At 46.0% G+C, this 22166-nt stretch overlaps 1 protein-coding gene across 4 annotated transcripts in view; it reads right to left on the reverse strand.

Annotated features, from left to right (window-relative positions):
• SMYD3 (SET and MYND domain containing 3) overlaps positions 1–22166 on the reverse strand; it is a 769649-nt gene that overhangs the window by 183949 nt on the left and 563534 nt on the right. For all 4 annotated transcript variants that reach the window (XM_059412565.1, XM_059412567.1, XM_059412568.1 and 1 more), the window contains one exon: positions 19805–19915. In XM_059412565.1, the coding sequence (XP_059268548.1) occupies positions 19805–19915 (111 nt within the window). The remainder of the gene's footprint in view (positions 1–19804; positions 19916–22166) is intronic.

Here is a 22166-nt window from a genome sequence, read left to right on the forward strand (position 1 = left end):
CTGAGCCGAGGCTGGAAAAGTCAGCAGGAGCCAGGCCACGCAGGGCCCGCTGGCCGAGTCCATGAAGCTTGATCTCCTCTTGCAAGTGAGCGGGGCACTGAGAAAGAGGGTCCCTCCCGAAAACATCCTTCTGGCTTCTTTGCAAAAAGGAAGTTCCAGAGTATCAGGGTAGAAAGAGACCACTGCTTGCAGCAGCCTAGACAAGAGAGAATGGTGCTGAAAACAGACCAGTAGAATCAGAGCTATTAGGGGAAGGAGAGGAAGAGACAATGGTCTGGTGTCCATCATGAGGTCTTGACTTAAGCTCCTCTGGGCCTGTGTGTGGGCCGGTAAACACTGGTTTGGTTTACCAGCCCCTGCTTCCCCAAGCGCCCGTCCCAGGCTGTCAACAACAAAACTCTGTATTCTTAAGTCTAAGTCATCAAACCTTTTTCTCATCTCAAAGGGAGCCCATCCAGAGCTTGAAATTACCATGATATGGCAAAAAATGAGTTTATAATTGTGGGTGATGGTTCTAAATCTATTTTCAAACACAGGTTGGAGGGGGGGTGGCGCGCAACAATGACAAAGAGAACCAAGTTTGGAAAACTTGCAACGAGGTATCTGCGGCAACAATTTAATGACTTAAAATAAATAAATAAGCGTCCTAGGGTACCCTTGGGTCCCGAATCTTATTCCATTACACATCTGTTCAGCAATGGAACGAGGAAGTTAATTACTTTTCTATGACACGTATGTATTTTGTGAGACACCACATTGCACCAGTTAATAATGATCTACCTTCTGTTGACACAAAATGTTTAAATTAATAAAAATCGAAATGATACATCTCATAGCAAAGCACACTTAATTGAAAGTCTGGATGGCAGGAGCAGTAATTTTCCTGGGTAAAAATTACTGAGATGTGCTTATGGTAGCATGAAAAGCTCCATCAATACCGGGACTTGTGTAGGCAAACCGTTTCGGGAAGCTAGCTATACTTTACAGAAAGGGAAGGCTTCTCCAGTTGCTAATACTGCAGGACAGCGACTGTCAGAGAAGGAAACCGAGTGGATATCCAGTAATCACCCATAATTGACAATATTAGTGATTTTACATTTAAACTTGTCTGTTCAATCTTTAGGTCTGAAATGACAAATGCAGAAAGGGTATAAACAATCCCTTGAAGCTCTGCTATTAATATTAAAAATCTGTCTGCTCTCCACCGACGGTACCCTTGGTAACTAGATACTAAACCAACAACATTGTGGAAACAGTTTATTTTTCCCCAACGATAGAGCAGTATTAGATTACCTTGGAAAAAGCCAGATAACATCGAGAGGAGGCTCCCAGCACCAGGGCTGACTTGACAGGAGTGTCTCGTGTCAGCCTTGAAACCACCAAAAGGCAAGTCTGAAACCCAAGACACTGTGTCACAGTTTTGCTCCTTTCTGCTTATTTTGGGGCAAAAACCAAAAGAGTCCACCACCTTGCTTCCATCTTTAAACTGTCCCCCACACTACTCTGTTTGCCACTTTATCTTGTTTATAAAACAATAGAACTGGGGCGCCTAGGTGGCTTAGGTGGTTAAGCATCTGCCTTTGGCTCAAGTCATGATCCTGGGGTCCTGGGATTGAGCTCCACATTGGGCTCCTTGCTCAGTGGGGAGCCTGCTTCTCCCTCTGCTGCTCCCCCCAGTCATGTGAACTCTCTCTGCCTCAAATAATAAACAAATAAATAAAATCTTAAATATATATAAATATATGAATATAAATATGTATATGTGTGTACATATACATATATACATACATATATATAAAATAAATAAAAACCAGATCAGAACTGGGGTGCCTGAGTAGCTCAGTCGGTTGAGCATCCAACTCTTGATTTCAGCTCAGGCCATGACCTCAGGGTCATCAGACTGAGCCCCACAACCGATCCGCACTCAGCACGGAGTCTGCCTGAGACTCTCTCCCTCTCCCTCTCCCCCGCCCCTCACGACTCGGGCCTATGCGCTCCTCTCAAAAAAGGAAAAGAAAAGAAAACAAACAGAATACAAAACGAAACAAGACAAACTACTGGGACTGAAGTCAAGAAGTCGACTTGATTTCCAGCATGACTCCTTGTTTCTTTTCGGGGTCCTAATGCTAAAGGACCTGGGGACGAGGACCGCTTCTTTGTGGCCATTCCACACCCTTCCGTCTCTGTCCTTCTTAGGTAAAGCAGTCTTTATCCACAGAGACAAGAGAAGATGGTGACATGCAGATATGCCTGATAAAGGAGAATTTCAGGCAAACCTAGTAGGTGTAACACTGTCCTCACTGTCGCTCTTTTTTTGGCTTGCTTTTCAGGGAGCTTCAGTTAACAGCTTTGGTTTTGTTTTTTGTTTTTTTCTTTTAAAGATTTTATGTATTTATTTGAGTGAGAGCGAGAGAGATATGGGAAAGAGCTCGGGGGAAGGGGCAGAGGAAGAGGGAAACTCCCCGCTGAGCAGAGAGCCGGATCTAGGGGAGGAAGGCTCGACCCCAGGACCCTGCGATCATGACCCGAGAGGAAGGCAGCTGCTTCACTGACTGGGCCACCCAGGCGCCCCAACAGGGTCTTCCTTTTGGGTCACTGAGTAACAGCATTCAGCAAATGCCTGCTGGTTGTCTGTCATGAGAGTCGGCAGATGAAGGTCCAATGGCCCAAACCCAGAGTGGGCAATCTTTTTAAAATCTAATTTTACAGGTAAAATTCTTTTTTTAGTGGTAAAATGTGTGATTTTTATTTTTATCTATTTATTTTTAAAGATTTTTATGTAATCTCCGTACCCAACATGGGGCTTGAACTTAAAACTCTGAAATCAAGAGTCACATGTTCTATCAACTGAGCCAACCAGACACCCCAAAATGCATGATGTTAAAACAAAAACAAAAAACAAACAAAAAAAACACAAATATCTAACTTATCCAGGGACTTATCCAAGTCAAAGGATTCTAGAACTCGATGACTGGGATACTTCTAGGGAACTGGAGAGATCAGACAAGTGAGAAAGACGGTTCTTAGAAGACCCCCATGGAGAAAGCATGTCTTAAAAACACGTCTTTTTTATGTCTTTAAAAAAAAAAGTGCAGGTTAGTACATCCAGTCCAAAAACCTTCAGTTTAAGTGCATTTTCCCAAGCGTAGCATAGGCCACGCACAGCAGGTCTCCCTGGCTGGGTCCTTTTCCGCAAGTAGGAGGCTTTCTGTGCCCTCTGTCTCTCCTCAGGGCCCTCCCGGTGCTGTCTCTCCACACCCCAGACCGTCTCTTCATCTTTAAGCTGTGGGGTTGCTGGCCAGAGTGAACGGCAGCTTCAGAGAAAAGCTTGTGAGGGACACTGCTCAGGGTCTGTGGCTGAGCTAAAAGGGAATGGTATGAAATGAAAGAGGTGCCCATTCACCATGTTCACCATGATTTGAGGGACCTCATTCATAACAGAGAGCAGCTGTAAAAAGTAGATCTTCACTGATGGGCTCTTAAAGGTGGACCGTTTTCCTCACCTTCCGAAGCTCTGTTCGATCATCCTCCTGAGCAATTTCCCCATGCTGCATGTGGGCTGTTTAGAAATAATTAACGTGTTTTTATTTCAGTTGTAGAAAATGTAATTTATTAATTGGCTGCTACTTCATGTGTTCCGTTTTAAGAGGCACAATAAGGAATTAGCATAAGAAGGAACAGAAAGAATGGCATGAAGTTAGTCCTAACTGCTGAAAGAGAGCAAGAGGATTCTAATGAAGGATAAATAAATTTATTGCATGGCGAGGTTTAACAACAAATGGGAAGGAAGCTGTATTTTATGGGCATTTAGCTGCAGCCCTCAAATTTTAATTTTATAGACATAAAAAGCATTATCAAGGCTTTAATAATTCCAGTCCACATTTACATATCAAAACAAGAGACGGAGGAGACCTACACCTGTCTTCACTTCTTAGAGTTCTCAGGGTCTGGAAATGACCCGGTGGTAAAGGCCTCGAGGAAAGCAAGCAGAAGTTACGCTTTTGTGTGCAAATGAGGCAGGACCATCTCCTCCTTACGGAGAAGCACAGAAGCCGGAGTCAGTTTGGAGAGCCGCACTCTCTCCCCCCAGCAACTAACACTCTGCACAACTAGTAAACATCCTAACCTTTAACGGACGGTCCCCGAAACTGTCTGTGAGCAGTTGAACGTGTGAAACAAGCCATTTGCCACATCCGCAGGCACTCACTGGACCCGGTAACACCTCATTCGTTGTGGGGTGCCTGTCGGTGCCTGTCTGTGATGGCAACTCCCAGAAAGCCCTTCAGTCCTTCTTGGACACGTAATGGTGGCAGAACCACGCTTGGATTCCTGGCCTGTTTTCAGAATTTCTGATGCTCCTGCCTCCTGCTACAGTTTCTGTTATACTTCGCTGGCTGTTCCTGGCCAAAAGCCCACCCTCACTCTTCCTCACCGGCTTCCCGTCCCCGCTCCGGGATGTTAATGCAAACGCTGCCTACCCAGCCCCAGCCCCCGCCCCGGCCCCAGATCACTGGGCCCGCCAGCCCGTATCCTAGAACACTGAGTCACAGGCTGTGCCCTGATTCGTGGCACTCTCCAGACCTCCAGGCCATTTCACGGGGTGCGTCCCGTCTGCAATGCTCCCTAATGCACTGAAAAGTCATTACACCTCAGGTCTACGCCTCCTGCTCTGCGAAGTCTTCCTGGATGGACCAGGGAGATGTTTTTTCTCCTCTGCTCCCACTGTAGCTTCAAACAGGCTCCCACTGAGACAGCGGCCACACTGGACTGAGCCGTGGGTCTGCAGTCGGTCTCCACACGAGAACGTAAGCCACTTCCAGGAAGCACTGATTCCCACGGTCGGGGGACACTGTAGGCCACTCACTAAGTACGTGACAAAGAAGGAAAGACGGGGAAAGGAGAGAAGAAAACACTCAAGCAGGCTTGCTAGAAGACTGGGGACAAATAGTAAAAGTAAGGTGGATGAGTAAGAAGCCCAAAGGAGACTGGAGTCTACTCAAGTTCTAAGCAATAGCCGGGAGCCTGATTTCCAGAAGGTTTATGCTCAGCCTAGCAACAGAACAGACTTGCTCCAAATCCCAGCCCTTGTTGTGAAGTGTGAGTCCCGGCTCGCCGGACGCCCACAGTAGCTACTGGGTTAGTCCCCTCTTACAAGAACAATCTACCCACACCCTCCGAGAGGGGTAGTGGAAGCATTGCGAATCTTCGTCCAGGGTCTTGCACAGACATTATAATTAAAATGTGCTAAGTTTACCAGTGGCAAAACCAGTCTAAAAAAATATTTTTTCTGGGGCGCCTGGGTGGCTCAGTGGGTTAAAGCCTCTGCCTTCTGCTCAGGTCATGATCTCAGGGTCCTGGGATCGAGCCCCGCATCGGGCTCTCTGCTCAGCAGGGAGCCTGCTTCCTCCTCTCTCTCTCTGCCTGCCTCTCTGCCTCCTTGTGATCTCTGTCTGTCAAATAAATAAATAAAGTCTTTTAAAAATATATTTTAAAAAATAAAAAATAAGAAAAATATTTTTTCTGGTTTATTTCTATAGTTCAATTATCCAAAGGGCTTGAGACACTGGATAAAGATAATATTTCAAGAACTGTAAAATGAGGAATAAGCAAATTTAAATGGTCTTTCCAGGAAAATAATCCAAGGGGGACCTTCCAGATCAATTTATTCTTTTACCTTTATCTCTTCCTTTTCCTCCGCACCTGGGGCCAGTAGCCACGCTGCCTCATCAAAAGGGCACTGCCCAGCCTTAGGAGAACTGGATTCCCCGGTCCAGACTCCCCCCGGCCCTTCACTCCTCTCTGCAGAAGGAAGGTATCGACGGACCAGAGACCGAATGTGTCTTCCCGCTATTCGAACTGAACTGAAGCCTTCCGATCTACCTCTCGGCGGCATGCGCTCTCGCTTCCACCTTTTAGGCTCTGAAGGTAGGAAGAGCCACTCGGACCATCTTTGCAGCAGGACTTGGGGAGACGGTGCAGAGAAACGCACGTGCCCAACCGGCCATATTCACCTGGAGCCTAACAGCTACTTTTCAGAGCAGGGGAGTAGGTCCGTGGAACCACACTCGGTGGGGCACCGTCCCCAATCCACAGAGCTGCACTGACCGTTGTCACCAACGACATCCAGCCCCCAGTGTGAAGCCTCCAAGGAGGCAGCGTCACTGCTGGTAGGTGGTCTCTGCCCAGGAAACTGTGACCCCAAAGAGTTAGCACGAGATCCGCTGCTTCAAGTGCTTCCGCCGGTATTTCAGCAGTGAGGTGCAGGGGTAGAGCTGCAGGATTCCCAAGTTCTGTGACGTTAAGCAGGTCATATCTTAGGGGCTTGGGGCAGGTACTGGAGACCAAAAGCATCAGCCTTCAAGGTCACTGTTGAGCTCAGCAAACAGACGAGGGGAAAACAGATTTGCAAGTAAAATAAAGAAAAGCTATTTCTGGATGGCAGCATATGTCCTCAATTTCTACACAGAGTTTAAGATAATTAAGGGGACTAGAATATTCCATTCCCCCCTCTGGACTTCTAGGCCATCTGTCCTATGGTCCGCTGCAGGGCCAGCTCCGGTTTCAGGCAGAGCCCTCTGCCACCCTCCCTCTGCCGAGTGAGCAGGTGTCCACCCACCTCAGAGCGCGGACACTGTTGCGATGGTGAGGAGGCCTGTTTTCAGCTCAGGGCCCAAGAAGTGTGGGTGACGCTCTGTCGCACTGTAACGAGTAGGGCATGAACGGCAAGGGAAGCCCAGTCCAGTCTCTGTCCCCCAATGTTGCATTACTTCTGTTTCATTGTAAGTAGAAGATTCCAAGTGTGATCTCACTCAGAAAGGGAAAAGACTTCCTCTGTGGCAAATCCTAAAAAAGGCGTCATCTCCATTTGGGAGAGAAGTGAGGAGAGGGAGGGTCCAGGATGACCCCTACTTTGTCCAGGGATGGGGGAAAGAGGAACGGTCTAGCCTGTGACTCTATGCGGTGCCACTCACGCGGGCTCTGCTGCCTTCTTACTGAGCCTGAGAGCACCCCGGGGCACCTGCCCCCATGGCCTTTCCTGCAGCCCCTGCACACCCTCCATTTGAGCAACGGCACCAACGGCAGGTGGAGGGAGCAGCACCACGTGAGTAGAGGTGAAGGGCAGTGATTGACCCCCAAAGTCTGGACAAAGGTCAGCTCCCCTCTCATGAGGGAGAGCCCAGGCTAGGGAGAGGGGCTATGCCAAGGACGACACAACATCCAACACGGTGACCACAGAAACCACACAGAAGGCACTAGAAACAAAAATGGGGGAGGAAGTGGAGAGTATGAAAAGTTAGAACAGGAAGACTTAAAAAGCTACCAAGAAGATTCTATGAGAAGTTCAGGAACCCTGACCAGCAAATGATCGGAACTAAGGAGGCTATAATTCCCGGAGCTCCACGTATAGACTGTTCTGTCCCCAGAACATTGGCTAACAATGATGGCAACCGCCGAGCGTCCACAATCTCCCAACCAAAGCTTTCATCTAACTGAACCCGCAAAGCAGCTTTGCCGATAGATCATTAGCATTTCACAAGAGTAAACAAAGAAGAAGGCAGGGAAATTTACCAAAGTCAAACGGTGAGGAAACAACAAAACCAGGACGGTCAGACTTCAGAGCACGTGCTCTCTCTACTGTATAAGCTGCCATGTTACCACCACCCAGATTTGATTTGAACTGTCTGGCTAGTGTCACCGATGTTACAAGTACAGGCTTGAGGACTAGATCCCAACCCCTCTATCTAACTGCACTGTCTATAATATCTTACTGCCATAAGTAAGATATTGATTGAGCAAATGGTACTGGGAAAATGGGACACCCATATGCAAAAAATGAACACCGTAAGAAAACTACCTCAAAACGGATCAAAGATCTAAATGCAAAACCTAAAACTATAAAATGTCTAATAGAAAACATAGATGAAAAATCTTTCGGGCGCCTGGGTGGCTCAGTGGGTTAAGCCGCTGCCTTCGGCTCAGGTCATGATCTCAGAGTCCTGGGATCGAGTCCCGCATCGGGCTCTCTGCTCGGCAGGGAGCCTGCTTCCCTCTCTCTCTCTCTCTGCCTGCCTCTCCATCTACTTGTGATTTCTCTCTATCAAATAAATAAATAAAATCTTAAAAAAAAAAAAATCTTTCTTCTCTTAGATTAGGCAAATACTTCCTAGATATGGCATCCAAAGACTAAACCATAAAAAAAAAAAACTAAAAAGTAGACTATGTCAAAATTTAAAACTTATGCTTTTCAAAAGACTGTTAAGAAAATGAAAAGATAAGCCACAGACAGAAAAAATAAGTTATGAAGCACACATCTAATAGAAACAAAAAAATAAAAACTTGTGTAAAGAATACGGAGCTCTGGGTCACCTGTATGACTCAGTGGGTTAAGCGTCTGACTTTCGATTTTGGCTCAGGTCATAATCTCAGTGTCATGAGATAGAGACCCATGTCAGCTCCAGGCCCACCAGGGAATCTGCTTAAGATTCTCTCTTTGTCTGTCCCACTGCTCACTTGCCTCACTCACATTCTCTCTCAAAAATAAATATATCTTAAAAAAAAAACAACAACAAAAGAGTAAGGAACTCTAGACTTCAGAAAGACGACAGAGTGGGGGATCCTAAACTCAACGGGTCCACAGATACAAGTAGGTAACACCACATCAGTGTAAATGAGAAAAGCAACCCAAAGAGTGGCAGGACAGACTCTCCACCAATAAATGTAGAGAAGAGGCCAGGAGAGTAAGAAGGGCAGAGATATGGTTCGGAGCAAAACAGACCCAGGAGAGTGTTCGCGAGAGGGAGGGACACATGGTCACAGAGAGGCAAGAGGCGCTGGCTCCCGCACAAGCAACCCCGGGCACGGGTGATCCGCATGGGGAAAATGAATCCCCGTAACACCTGGGTTTGAAAACCAGAGGGCCCTAACATCCAAAGTTCTCCCCACCAGTGGGGCTTAACACCTGGAATTTCACCATCAGTGGGAGTGGCTCTGGGAGAGCTGAGAGGGCACAGAGAATTGAGTCCCTGTCCTTGGAGAAGTAGAACAGACGGCCCAGCGGGGATAGGGCCCAGAAGCAGCAGTTCGGCAAATGCCTGGGGTATACAGGAGGGAGACTGGAGGTTTATTTACTTATCTCAGAGCTTGTGCTGCAGAGGGTAGGGACCTTTGGGAGACTTCCCCCAGAACAAAGGAGCTGGTGCCACTGCCCTCCCCTGCTCCCCAGCCTAGACATACAGACACCTGCAAAAACCAGCTGCAGCACTAACCCTCCCCACCGAGCTTGCCAACAGCACGCCCTGCCCCTGCGTGCTTCTGCAGGTCCACCCCCCCCTCAAACCAGGAGGGCTCAGCAGGAGTTTCCCCAGGCTGCCGGAGGTCCCCTCAACTGCACAAGCAACGCACAGGAGACACCCCTGAAACACCAGGTTCTGCAGAGCAAAGCTGCAAAACAACTATAAAACAAGTAACAAAATGGGCACCTGGGTGGCTCAGTGGGTTAAGCCACTGCCTTCAGCTGGGGTCATGATCTCAGGGTCCTGGGATCGAGTCCCACATCAGGCTCTCTGCTCAGCAGGGAGCCTGCTTCCCTCTCTCTCTCTCTCTGCCTGCCTCTCTGCCTCCTTGTGATCTCCCTCTGTCAAATAAATAAAATCTTAAAAAAAAAAGTAACAAAATGACAAGAAGTACTTTCCTATCAATAATTCCTATGAATGTAAATGGACTCAGTGCTCCAATCAAAAGAGAAGGGGGTGACAGAATGGATTAAAAAAAATAAGACCCGTCCATATGCTGCCTACAAGAGACTTATTTCAGACCTCAAGACACATGCAGATTCAAAGTGAAGTAATGCATTTAGCATGCAATTGGAAGTGAAAAGAACGCAATACTTCTGTCAGACAAAACAGACTTTAAAGATTTTATTTATTTATTTGACAGACAGAGATCACAAGCAGGCAGAGAGGCAGGCAGAGAGAGAGGGAGAAGCAGGCTCTCCACTGAGCAGGGAGCCCAATACAGGGCTCCATCCCAGGACCCCAGGACCGTGACCCGAGCTGAAAGCAGAGGCTTAACCCACTGAGCCACCCAGGTGCCCCAGACTTTAAAACAAAGACTGTAACAAGAGACAAAGAAGGACACTATATAAACATACAGGGAATAATCCAAGAAGAAGAAACAACAATTGTAAACATTTATGCACCCAACATGGAAGCACCCAATACATAAAGCAGTTCATAACAAACATGAAGGAAATAGTGGAGAGTAATACAGTAAGGGGCGGGGGGGCTGTAACATCTCACTTCCATCAACAGATAAATCATCCAAACAGAAAATCAAGGAAATAGTGGCTCTGAATGACACATCAGACCACATGGATTTAACAGATATATTCAGAACATTCTATCCTAAACCAGCAGAATACACATTCTTTTCAAGTACACATGGAACATTCTCCCAAACAGATCACATGTTAGGCCACAAAGACAAGTCTCAACAAATTCAGAAAGACTGAAGTTATTCCATGCATCTTCCACAACCACAACACCATGAAGTTAGAAATCAACCACAAGGAAAATCTGGAAAGAGAACAAATACACAGAGGTTAAATAACATGCTACTAAACAATGAAGGGGTCAACCAAGAAATCAAAGAGAGAATTTAAAAAATACATGGAGACAAATGAAAATGAAGCCCAATGGTGCAAACTCAGGGATGCAGCAAAAGCTATTGTGGGAGGGAAGCTTATAGCAATACGGGCGCACCTCACGAAGCAAGAAAAAGCTCAAACACACAACCTGACCTTATACCTAAAGAAGCTCCCAAAAGAACTAACCAAACCAAACCAGTAGAAGTAAGGAAATCATAAAGATTAGAGCAGAAATGAATGAAATAGAAACTAAAAAAGGGAATAAAACAGACCAATAAAATAGGAGCTGTTTTTTGAAAAGATAAACAAAATTGATAAACCTGTAGCCAGACTCATCAGAGAGAGGACTCAAACAAACAAAATCAGAAATGAGAGAAAAGAAATAAAAATGACTCCACAGAAACACAAAGCATTATAAGAGAATATTATGAAGAATTATGTGCCAACAAACTGGACAACCTAGAAGAAATGGATAAATTCCTAGAAACATATAACCTGCCAAAACTGAATCAGGAAAAGCAGAAAATTTGAATAGACCAATTACCAACAATGCAATTGAATCAGTAATTAAAACACTTCCAACAAACAAAGGTCTAGGACCACAGCCTCACATGTGAATTCTACCAAATATTTAAAGATAAGCTAATACCTATTCTGCTCAAAGTACTCCAAAAATTAGATGAGGAAGAAAAGCTTCCAAATTCATTATATGAGGCCAGCATTACCCTGATACTAAAACCAGATAAAAGACATAACAAAAAAAGAACTATAGGCCAATATCTCTCATGAACATAGATGCAAAAATTCTCAACAGCATACTCGCAAGTTGAATCTAACAATACATTAAAAAATCATTCACCATGATCAAGTGGGACTCACTCCTGGGATGCAAGTGTGTCTCATTATTCACAAATCAATCAGTGTGGATACATCACATCCACAAGAAAAAAAGTAAAAACCATATGATTATCTCAATAAGACAACAGCTTTTGTTGCTTTTATCTGCAACAAAAGCATTTGACAAAGTAAAACATCCATTCATGATCAAAACCCTCAACAAAGTAAGTTTAGAGGAAACATACTTCACCATAATAAAAACCATACATGAAAATTGCACAGCTAACATCATACTCAATGGTGGAAAACTGAGGAACAAGACAAGGATATCCACTTTTGCCATTTGTATGCAGGAGGTCCTAGCCACAGCAATCAGATAAGAAAAAGAAATAAAAGGCATAAATATTGATAAAGAAGTGGTAAAACTTTCACTATTTGCAGATGACATGATACTATATGTAGAAGACCCTAAAGACTGCACCAAAAACTACTAGAACTGGTAAAAGAGTCCAGTAAGGTTGGAGGATACAAAATCAATATACAGAGATCTGTTGCATTTCTGTGCACTAATAATGCGGTCGCAGAAAGAGAAATAAGGAAAGAATCCCATTTATAATTGCACCAAAAATAATAAAACACTTAGGAATAAACTTAACCAAAGAGTTAAAACACCTCTGTTCTGAAAACTATAGGACACTGATGAAAGAAATTGAAGATGACACACACAAATGAAAAAGCCATTCCATGCTCATAGGTTGGCAGAACAAGAATACGGTCAAAATGTCTATACTATCCAAAGCAATCTACAGATTTAATGCAGTCCCTATCAAAATACCAATGGCATTTTTTTCTTGACATCACTATGCATCTACTGGATTACAATAATGATTACAAACAAAAGAAAAACTGACAAAATCAAGTGGCAAGCATGTGGGGTAATTGAAATTCTCACTCATTGCCTGTGGGAGTTCAAAATGGTACAGCTACACTAGAGAACAGTCTGGCAGTTTCTTGTAAAGTTAAGCATATATTCACTATGTAGCCCAACCAGCCCACTCCTAGGTATTTACACAGATGAAATGAATAGTTATGTTCTCACAACAACCTGTATGTGAAGGTTTACAGTGGCTGTACTGACAACCACCAACCACTGAGAAAACCGAATGTCCTTCAGCTGGTGAATGGATAAACTGCGGAACAGCCACATAATAGAGCACTATATGGCAATAAGAGGGAGCCAAGTACTGAGATTAGAGAGTTGTGTGTGTGTGTAAAACAACGCGGTGCATATTGAGTGCGTAATGTTACGTGAAGGAACCCAGAATTGAATGAATGCCTGTCTGGATCCACTCATAGGATGTTCTGAACAAAGTAAAGCTGCAGCGACAGAAAGCGCGTCAGAAGTCAGCAGGGGCTGGAAGTGAGGGAACTGGACATGGGGGGAGGAGGAAGACCACGAGGTGGGAGGAAGGAATCTGGTGGGGGGAAACGCGACTTTTCTTGGAGTAGTGGTGGTGGTTGCAGACGGCATGCGTTTTGAAAAGAGTGAATGTTACTGAATGAAAATGAGACTTGAATTTTATTTTATTTTTTAAAAGATTTTATTTATTTATTTGAGAGGAAGAGAGATAGTGAGAGAGAGCGTGAGCCCAGTGTGGACCCTGAGATCATGACCTGAGCAGACGGCAGATGCCCAACCGACTGAGCCACCCAGGTGCTGGGCGGGATACTTAAATCTTTAAAAAACAGGAAGAGTCTATTTGCTCTTCCTAAAAGGAGAGCGACAGCATAGTGGAGAGGGTAAAGATATGGCCTGCGCAGCTAAGAGCCCCAGTTACTGCATCTGTGAGACAGGAAGAAGGGTGCCGCCCTCCTTGAGTCATGGCGACTGGATGAGACAAGGTGTACGAATCACTCAGCCCAGGACCGAGCATGAGGGACGTGCCCCCAGAGCTCTAGCAGGCATCCTAACATAGAAAGGTCACTCCTTCTCCAGCACTTCCTGGATGCTGCGCGCCCCGTGGTGGGCTACATATGGTGCCTGGGACACGGGAACCCAGACGTCTGTGTCCCAGCTGCTGTCACCAGCCCCCGCCTCAGCTCCCTGAGCCAGAGCCTCTTGCAGACCACAAGCTGAAAGAAAAGCGTTTTTGTGCAAGACCTGGAATGGCTGCAAGAGAGAATTCCTGTCACCACAAACTGCGGAGCCACCCTCTTCTTGCCCTGGGGTGGAATTCTGAACGCACCAGAGCACCCCGAAACAGCCCGGGAGCACAGCTGCCTGCTGTCTGGGGAGAAGGCGGGGCTGTGACGAGCCGGCAGCATGTTCCAAGGAGACACAATAGCTGCATTGTTGATCTCCCGGGCCAACTTTGTAGGCCGCAGACCAGGACCATCTCACCTAGCCCAGGAGCCTCTCCCATTCCGTGGCAACACCGCAGATGGCATCGTGTGGTCAGGAAGTCAACCTACTCCTTTCCTCCCTTGAGCGTTCAGTGCAAGCCAGCCCTGAGCTCACCCCAGGGACAGCCTTTCTTCTGTTGTCGGGAGAAGCAAGGCAGAGAAAACACATACTCAGAGTGGGCTTGGACCCCGTGAAATCTGTCTTTGTCTGTCTGTCTGTCTCTCTCTCTCTCACACACACACACACACACCATTCTTCAATCCCTGCCAAATCTTCCTGAAGATAAGGTAATCCGGTTACGATGAAAACATCAGACACAGGGCCCACGCTCCACTTAGGCTGTTAAAACCTATAATATGAAACAACTCAGAGCTGGTTGAGCTCATCAGCCCGCCACAAGGCATTTCTGCTTACAATTAATTTAGCAAAATGGAAGAAGGCAGCAGAAAAAAATCTCGGTTTACTAAATGACCTTTAAGTAATTGCTTGTATTTTAAATAGACTCAAGTTACCATCAACTTCTTCTTGGGCAGAGAACTCTCCTTCCCTTTGACTACAGCTTTAATTCTAACACTGCCTTGATTACTGCTTCAGAGAATCTCCGTTTCTTCCGTGGCTCACTCCTGAATCTGCTGCCCGCTTACCAGAGTCTAACGGAATAGCCCCGTCGAGGCTCAGCGTCTGCAGGACCTGAGCACAGCACCCCTGGAAGGCGCTCCCCATGTAGGGTGCTGGGCCACTTCCGGCCTCCATAATGCACAATATCAGGGATCCTCAGAAGGGACCAAAGAGAGGAAATCCCATGCTACACACGAGGATCTGCAAACACGGGCTGAAATAATTACCAAGGACAATAACTAACAGCTTCATTCCTATGGAAGAGATTACAAAGGAAATGGAGTTAGCATTGAAGCATCAGGAATGAGAAGCTTACTAGGGCTTCGCCCCGGCTTCCTGCCCCCACCCCCAACAGAGCCATTTATTCAACTGCTTCCAGAAGGGATACATTTCCAGAATGACTCTGCTCAAGTCTCTCTCCACAGAAGGCCCTGTGGTAAAGGATCTGGATCCTTCTGGGGATCTCAGACAGGCTGGTCCTGGGTGAAAGGCGCACACGTACTTGGAAGCCCCCAGCAGAGTGAGATGGTTTATCCTCACCTCTTCTCTGCCTCTAAAGCTTTGAATTCACACTTAACAGGCTTGAAAAGCAAATCGCAGACATCCCATCAAGATGCTCTAAGACTTTGAAGTGCTCCCCTCTACCCTAAACCCCACAGCGACGGTGAGTAAAAGAGAAAAAGAGAAGCCAGAAATAGCTTTATTAATTCAAAAACAAGAAAAAAACATCTCCCTGGACCAAGAATCAAACAGCAAAGCAAAGCAAGACGCCAAGCTGATGCTGGGGCCTCCTCCGCTCTGGAGGCAGCAGCAGCAGGAGCGCCCTCCGTTCCCGTGGTTAGAATGGACTAGAAAGGCTTCCCACAAGAAAGGCGAGAGGCTTTAAGCCAGCAGATGAGATATCTGTTAATAGAAAGAGGCAGAAGACACAGGGCTGATGACTTTTTCCTTAGGCTAAGTAGATATAGAAGCTCTGGGCCTGGAAAGGTCAGAAGACACACTTCTAGGTACAGAGCACCAAGATGCCCATCGCCTACGTAACTGTGTCAGCAGAGCCCCGACACCACTGCGGCCCACTGGTTCCAAATGCCATGACTCTGAGGGGGCTGGGAGAGGCCGGTGCATGGCCAGCAGAGAGAGGGGATGCGCAGAGAAGTAGAGAAAGGAGCAAAACCAAAATACTTCCCACACGAAACGAGCTTGTGTTATCAAATTCCAAACCACTTCGTGAAATGCGATGCTAAGAAAGATAACCAACAAAAATCAAAGATCAATGAAATAATACATTATATGTTAATTTTTTTTAAAAAATTTAAAAAAAAATCAAAGATCAGAACATGAGTTCACTCCAGTGGATAAGCTGTGGCTCTGACTGGCCAAGACTCTTGGGGGAGTGACAGAGATGCTCAACAAGGTAACCAACACAGGAGGATTTGGGAGGAGAGAGTACGAAGGTGTGAAGCAGGGATAGGGAGAAATAAAACACGAACTGGGAGATACGGGGAAAAACCAAACTTGAGATCCTAAGAATGAAAAATAGTCCTCAAAGCAACCCAGTAGCAAACGACATCCCTAGCATGTGATTTAAGGGAGCTTTAGCTCTAGAAACATGAAATAAATGCCAGAAGCCGAAAGGGAGTCATCTTGGGAGCAGGAGAGGGAAAGTGGTTTTGTTTTTTGTTTTTTTTTTAAAGATTTTATTTATTTATTTGACAGAGGGAGAGAGATCACAAGTAGGCAGAGAGGCAGGCAGAGAGAGAGGAGGAAGCAGGCTCCCCGCCGAGCAGAGAGCCCTAACGTGGGGCTTGATCCCAGGACCCTGGGATCATGACCTGAGCTGAAGGCAAAGGCTCAACCCACTGAGCCACCCAGGAGCCCCGGGAAAGTGTTTTGAACTGGCTTCTAGCACTTTGATTTTTCAAATTGTATGCACCTATCACTTACATAAAAACTAAAATACAGAACTGGAAAGACAGCAAGAAATACCATTAACGAAGGATCATCTGAAGGTTATGCCGTCCTTGCTTCCCTCTGTATAGTGTAAATTTTATTCTCAGAAGGGAGCAAACCATCTGGGAGATAGGAAACAAGAGTAGATCAATTTTAACCCTTTGTGTTACTTTCATTAAATTATAATTTGAAATTGTGTCTATCAGCCACATTGAAGAATATAATAAAAAATCAGCTATTTAAATAATTGTGGAAGTCTGCTAAGGACATTACCTTAGGAATTGTGTGGGACCCTCTGGAGTGGCTCTGGCCTCAGTACTGGGAAAAACTGGGCTTCGGCCCAGGAACCTTGTGTGTCCAGCCTCATGGCTACTGTAAATTCTGAAATTAGTCCTTTAGCTTTGGCTGCTGGGACATTTAGAGTAATTTGTGATTGGTTTCTGGTCACTTTAGAGGATCCAACAGAATGCCTTTGGGGCACTGACTTGCTTTTGTCTCATTTCCTGTCACTCTTATTTCACAAATTAACGTAAGATTTACAGCCATTTTAGCATACACACTCATCTGCCTACATTTACATATTTACACCGATATGCAGAGAGATGTGTATTGATGTGTGCCTGAAAGCCCATCAGAGGCTTCTGAGTGGTGGGAGGGTGTGATGAGACAGAACTCATTGGGGAAGGAAGAGAAAGGAAGGGAAACACAGTAGGTTGGCCTTTGGGGTCATGGCCTTGAATGCCAAGCTGAGTCTGAAGTTTTATCCTGAAGATTAAAGCCAATGACAAATGTTTTCCAAAATTCCGAGTAAAGCAGTGACATGGAAACTGCGGCGGTTCAGAAAACTTACTGTAGGACAGGGTGCAGGACGAATGACCGAGGGGACATGGAGGGCCAGGGGCTATTTCAATAATCCAGGAGTGAGGTGAGGCAGCGGCATTACTAGTAAATGGACAGACACCATGTTTCAGAAGAAGGATCAGATGTAACAGGCTTTAGGAAAGAAAAAGTGACATGGGCAGGAAACACAGCTTTTTTTTTTTTGCCATAAAGCAGGTGACATCCAAGGAAGCACGCTGCATACCAGCCACAAACTTACAGAAACCATCAGTGCCTGTGGGTCTGTTACTCTGCTTCTGTGACCTAGGATTCTGACTTGTGCAAACCACAGGAGAAGTCAAATGGTTCTGAAACCTCCCTTAGAAGGTAAGTTCTATTCCTTCCAGCAATTAAGCTGCTGATGACTAGAAATGACACGTAGCTCCACACGTGCCAATTACAGCCGCTCTGAAAGGCCTCCTGCCTTCCTGAAGCCGGACAGCACACGGGCCCAGCAACATGCAGACGGCACCCTGATAAATACCACTTGACTCGAAACCCTGCTGAGATGAATTTCTCAGGGTCCAAAAAAAAGCAGAAAAATAATGTTGAAAACTTTAAACCTTGGAACCAAAGTGAATTCAATTTTGACTTCAGTAGTTTTGAATTTGTAATCTTTGGGGGATGCACTTAAGCTGGCTTCATACCGGTCTTACTTTGTCAAAGCAAATCAGTGATACGGAGATTTCAGGAGGAACATTTACATCACTAAACAGAATAAAATTCTCGGGTAAATAGAAACTTGAAAACAAAACTGACGAGCTGATTGAAATCACATCTGTAGTCTCATCTCAGGGTATATACCCCACTCGCTTCTCCTAGGAAACATTTAGAGAAATGTGGGTAACAGAGCTGGGAGGGGCTTTAAGGGCGTCCAGTTTAATTGCAGGTGTTAGACACCGTGTTTGTCTTTCTCTGTCCGACTTATTTCAGTTACCATAATGCCCCCAAGGTCCATCCATGTTCTTGCAAACGGCCCGATGCCATTGTCTTCAAGGGCCGAACAGTCATCCAGTGTATATACACCACGTTTTCCTGAACATTCATCTATGGTTGGACATTGAAAATTGTTTCCATGTCTTGTTTATTGTAGACAACGCTGCGATGAACGTGACGATGCGGCTATCTGTTCAAATTAGTGTTTTCATTTCCTTTAGTTAAATACCCAGAAGCGGAACTTCTGGATTATACGGTTGTTCTAGTTTTAATTTTTTGAGGGACATCCGTAATGTCTCCCACAGTGGCTGCACCAGTGTGCGTTCCCACCAACACGTCCCACACAAGCCTCCCCTTTTCTCCACAACCTCACCAACACCTGTTATTTATCTTTCTGAGTCTAGCCGTGCTGACAGGGGTGAAGAGATACCGATGGCCAACGGGCACATGAAAAGATGCTCAATGACGGTCTGGGGAGAAATCCCAGCGGATCCCCTACAATCCCGGCACAAGTGGCTGTCACAAAGGGCTAGCACAAAGGGCTAATTCTTGGGCAGGAATTAGCAGCGGGTCCGACTTTTCCCGTTTCGTGCATTTATTTCTTTTTCACTAAAAACTAACTGTGTTCACTGATTCCGGCCTCGGTAGAATGAGCACAAGGTCCCTGAGCTCCCGCAGTGAGAACCGCAGCCTCTCTCCATTGATGTTGACCCCAGAGACTGCAGGGCATTGTACGGTTGCGAGGGAGGAGGACTAGATTCCGTCTCAAGATCTAAGTTTGAGACTTGGTTTTGCCATGATTTCTTCACCCTCTCCCACAGGCACACCTCTGAACCTCTCTGAGTTGCATTTCCTAATTCACAATTCTTGAGTTAAATGACAGTGATTATAAAAGACTTCCCACAAACACAAAACACTCTACAAAAGTAAGATTTATTCAGATAACTCAATTGTGTGCAAACTAAAAGTCAATAGATTTGATGTGAGGAAAGCACATGAATAAAAGGAGAAAAGTTTTTTTTTTTTAACCTAAGTTCATTCATTGTCTTTATAGCTTTTATTTTGGCTTTTCTTTCTCAGAGAGTAAAAGTTGCTAGAGATAAGTGATCTCTCTCTGCTATGAGCATTATAGCAAAAAGGCTTATAGACCAAATTTTAAGGAAATAACAAACTAGAATTTGAGCAGCAGCTTCAACAGCCATAACGTACCCCAGCACCCCGCTGTATGCTCTAACAGCGCGCCGGCCTTCAGGGTCCTTTTCGTTATATGTTTAACGCCTAGATTCCCTCCAGAATCAAGTTCCATAGATCCCTACCTGACATTAAACCTCTCGCCGCTTCGTGGGTGCTAGAAGTTCAAGGAGATAAAACACGTGTCCCACCACGCATTGTTTTTATCCACCTCCGTTTCCCACTCTGCCCTGAGAGTCATTTCCTTGAGGATTGATAAAAGAAAAGCAGAATTCTCTGAGAGGTCACTGGGATCCTGCCTCTGAGATGCTCCAAGCTGGCCCCCCCCACACCCTGCCACGTACCTTGTCTTGGGTTTGGCATCGGAAACAGTCACATTCGAAACAGTATTGGTCCCTCAGCTGCTTGCGGCGCTCCTCACTGGTCATCAGCATGTCCAGGTAGCAGATGGTGAGCTGGGGGGTGGTTGCACAGAGGACAGGGTCACGTGGCTGCAGTGCTCAGCACCTCTAACACGTGCTTACATCACTGCTGATTATTTAAGCAGAACACATTTTGAACACACCAAAAAGCACAAAAAGTAAAGAGACTACTTACAATCTACGCAAATAATCACATGTAAAATTTTAATGCATTCCCTTCGGGTATTGTTGTGTGGTGGGCACCTGTATATTATACACTTACTTTAAAGACCCAGACTCCTGATCACTATACACTTGGACACCTCATCTCTGAGCCACCAAATAAGAGACTATTGAGAGCTGGTGTGTGTCGGGTAGTAAACGCTATAACCATTTGTGATCAGAGAAGCCAGATCAATTCCGGCCACCAAAGGGGAGGCAGGTGACATACCCAGCTGTTCTTAAATCCTAATCAGTCCCGCAGCCTCATGGAATCTGAAGTCAACCAAATTTGGTGGCTTTGAAGTTAGGAGACCGTTTTACTTGTGACTACATAGATTTAAAAAAAAAAAAAAGAAGAAGAAGAAGAACTAATGTCAGAACGGGATCCTAGATGGAAACCCCTCCTTGGGCCTTCAACAGTGGTTATGTTGTCTTGAATGGTGAAAGGTCAAGCTTCACTTGGAGACATGGGTCTTTGGGTAACATTGTGATGTTCACACATTCCACACTCGACCAGGCTAATTCAACATACACAAAATGGCCCCCTGATCCCTTGGCCTGTTCCGTTCCTGCTGGACCTGTCCCAGTCCAAGCTGAGAGCAATGCAGCTTTCGTGTCCTTTAAGCAGAAAGTTCAAAGTCATCCTTGACTTCATTCTCCCTTTCCAATTCTTGCCCAATCCACCAGGAAATTCTGTGCACTCACGTTAAAAATATAGCCAGAATCTACCACTTTCTATCTCTCCCAATGTGACTGTCCTGGTCTGAGTTGCCTTCCTCTCTTGCCCATAAAACAAGCAAGTCTCACAGCCGGTCTCCCTGCCTCCCCTGTCCCTCCCGCACGACACCCTCTAGGCGGTGATTCTCCATGATTTTCTTTAAACCTAAGACAGATTGTTAAGACAGATCAGCTCTTCGCTGTGTTCAAAGTGCTCCAAAGGACCCTGCTTTTGCTTACGGGCCACATCCTGACAAGGGGTCCCCACAGCGCAACTCAGCATGTGGTTCCAGGGGCTGTGTCACCAGTCCACAGTAATGTCAGAAAACAAACGCAAAGGAATGTTTAGAAGCTTCTACAGGAGTCTGGTAAGATACTTTATATGACTCTAATAATAAAACACTGGGCTTTTAGCTCCTATGTTTTTAAATTTTCATTTTTCCAATAATTTAATTTCATGAAATTTAAAAAAATATTAGTCTGCAATGGATGAAGGCTAAGAATAATTATAACGATAATCTCAACAACAATCACCACCAGCCCAGTTCCCTAATAAGCACCAACTCCCCACCAGCCTTCGGTTCTCCTGTCCCCATGCACCCACACTCCCACGCCCATCCAACACACTGGCTGTGTCCCCTGTGGTGCTCCCAGAACCCACAATGGGGCCCCCTCACTTGTGCTGGGTTTCAGTCAATCTTGCTTCCTCCCTGGAGTCTGACCACCCGACGCTCCCCACCTCGGGCCCCTCGTCCCCTCCTACTTTTCTCCTTTTCTCGGCAACAGGTGTCCACTTGTCACATACTATGTACAATACTTCTGTATTCATTTTTATGTGTAGAAGGTAATCTTGGGGGTGTGTGTGGTGGGTGGAAGTGGGGGTGCCACAGGAGAGGACAGCAGCAGGGCCATCCACTGCAGAAGGTGACCAAAGCTCCATAGAGCGAAAAATTCCCAGGTGCTTTTTCTTAGATGTAAAGTTTTAAGACTTAAAAGACTTAAAAGAAAGCACTTTGTGTCTACAAAGCACATCTTACATCCTGGAAAGCATGGTAGAGCACAGAAGGCCACGGTCTTTGACAGAAAACATAGCTTCGGGAGGACCACAGTGGAAATGAGGCCTGGTCAGCCAGCCAGAGCGGTCTCAGCCGGCCGGAGCGGTCTCACCCGGCCGGAGCGGTCTCAGCCGGCCAGAGCGGTCTCACCCGGCCAGAGCGGTCTCAGCCGGCCAGAGCGGTCTCAGCCGGCCAGAGCGGTCTCACCCGGCCAGAGCGGTCTCAGCCAGCCAGAGCGGTCTCACCCAGCCAGAGCGGTCTCACCCAGCCAGAGCGGTCTCAGCCAGCCAGAGCGGTCTCACCCAGCCAGA

This window comes from Mustela nigripes, chromosome 10 (assembly GCF_022355385.1).
Source record: "Mustela nigripes isolate SB6536 chromosome 10, MUSNIG.SB6536, whole genome shotgun sequence".
NCBI lineage: Eukaryota > Metazoa > Chordata > Mammalia > Carnivora > Mustelidae > Mustela > Mustela nigripes.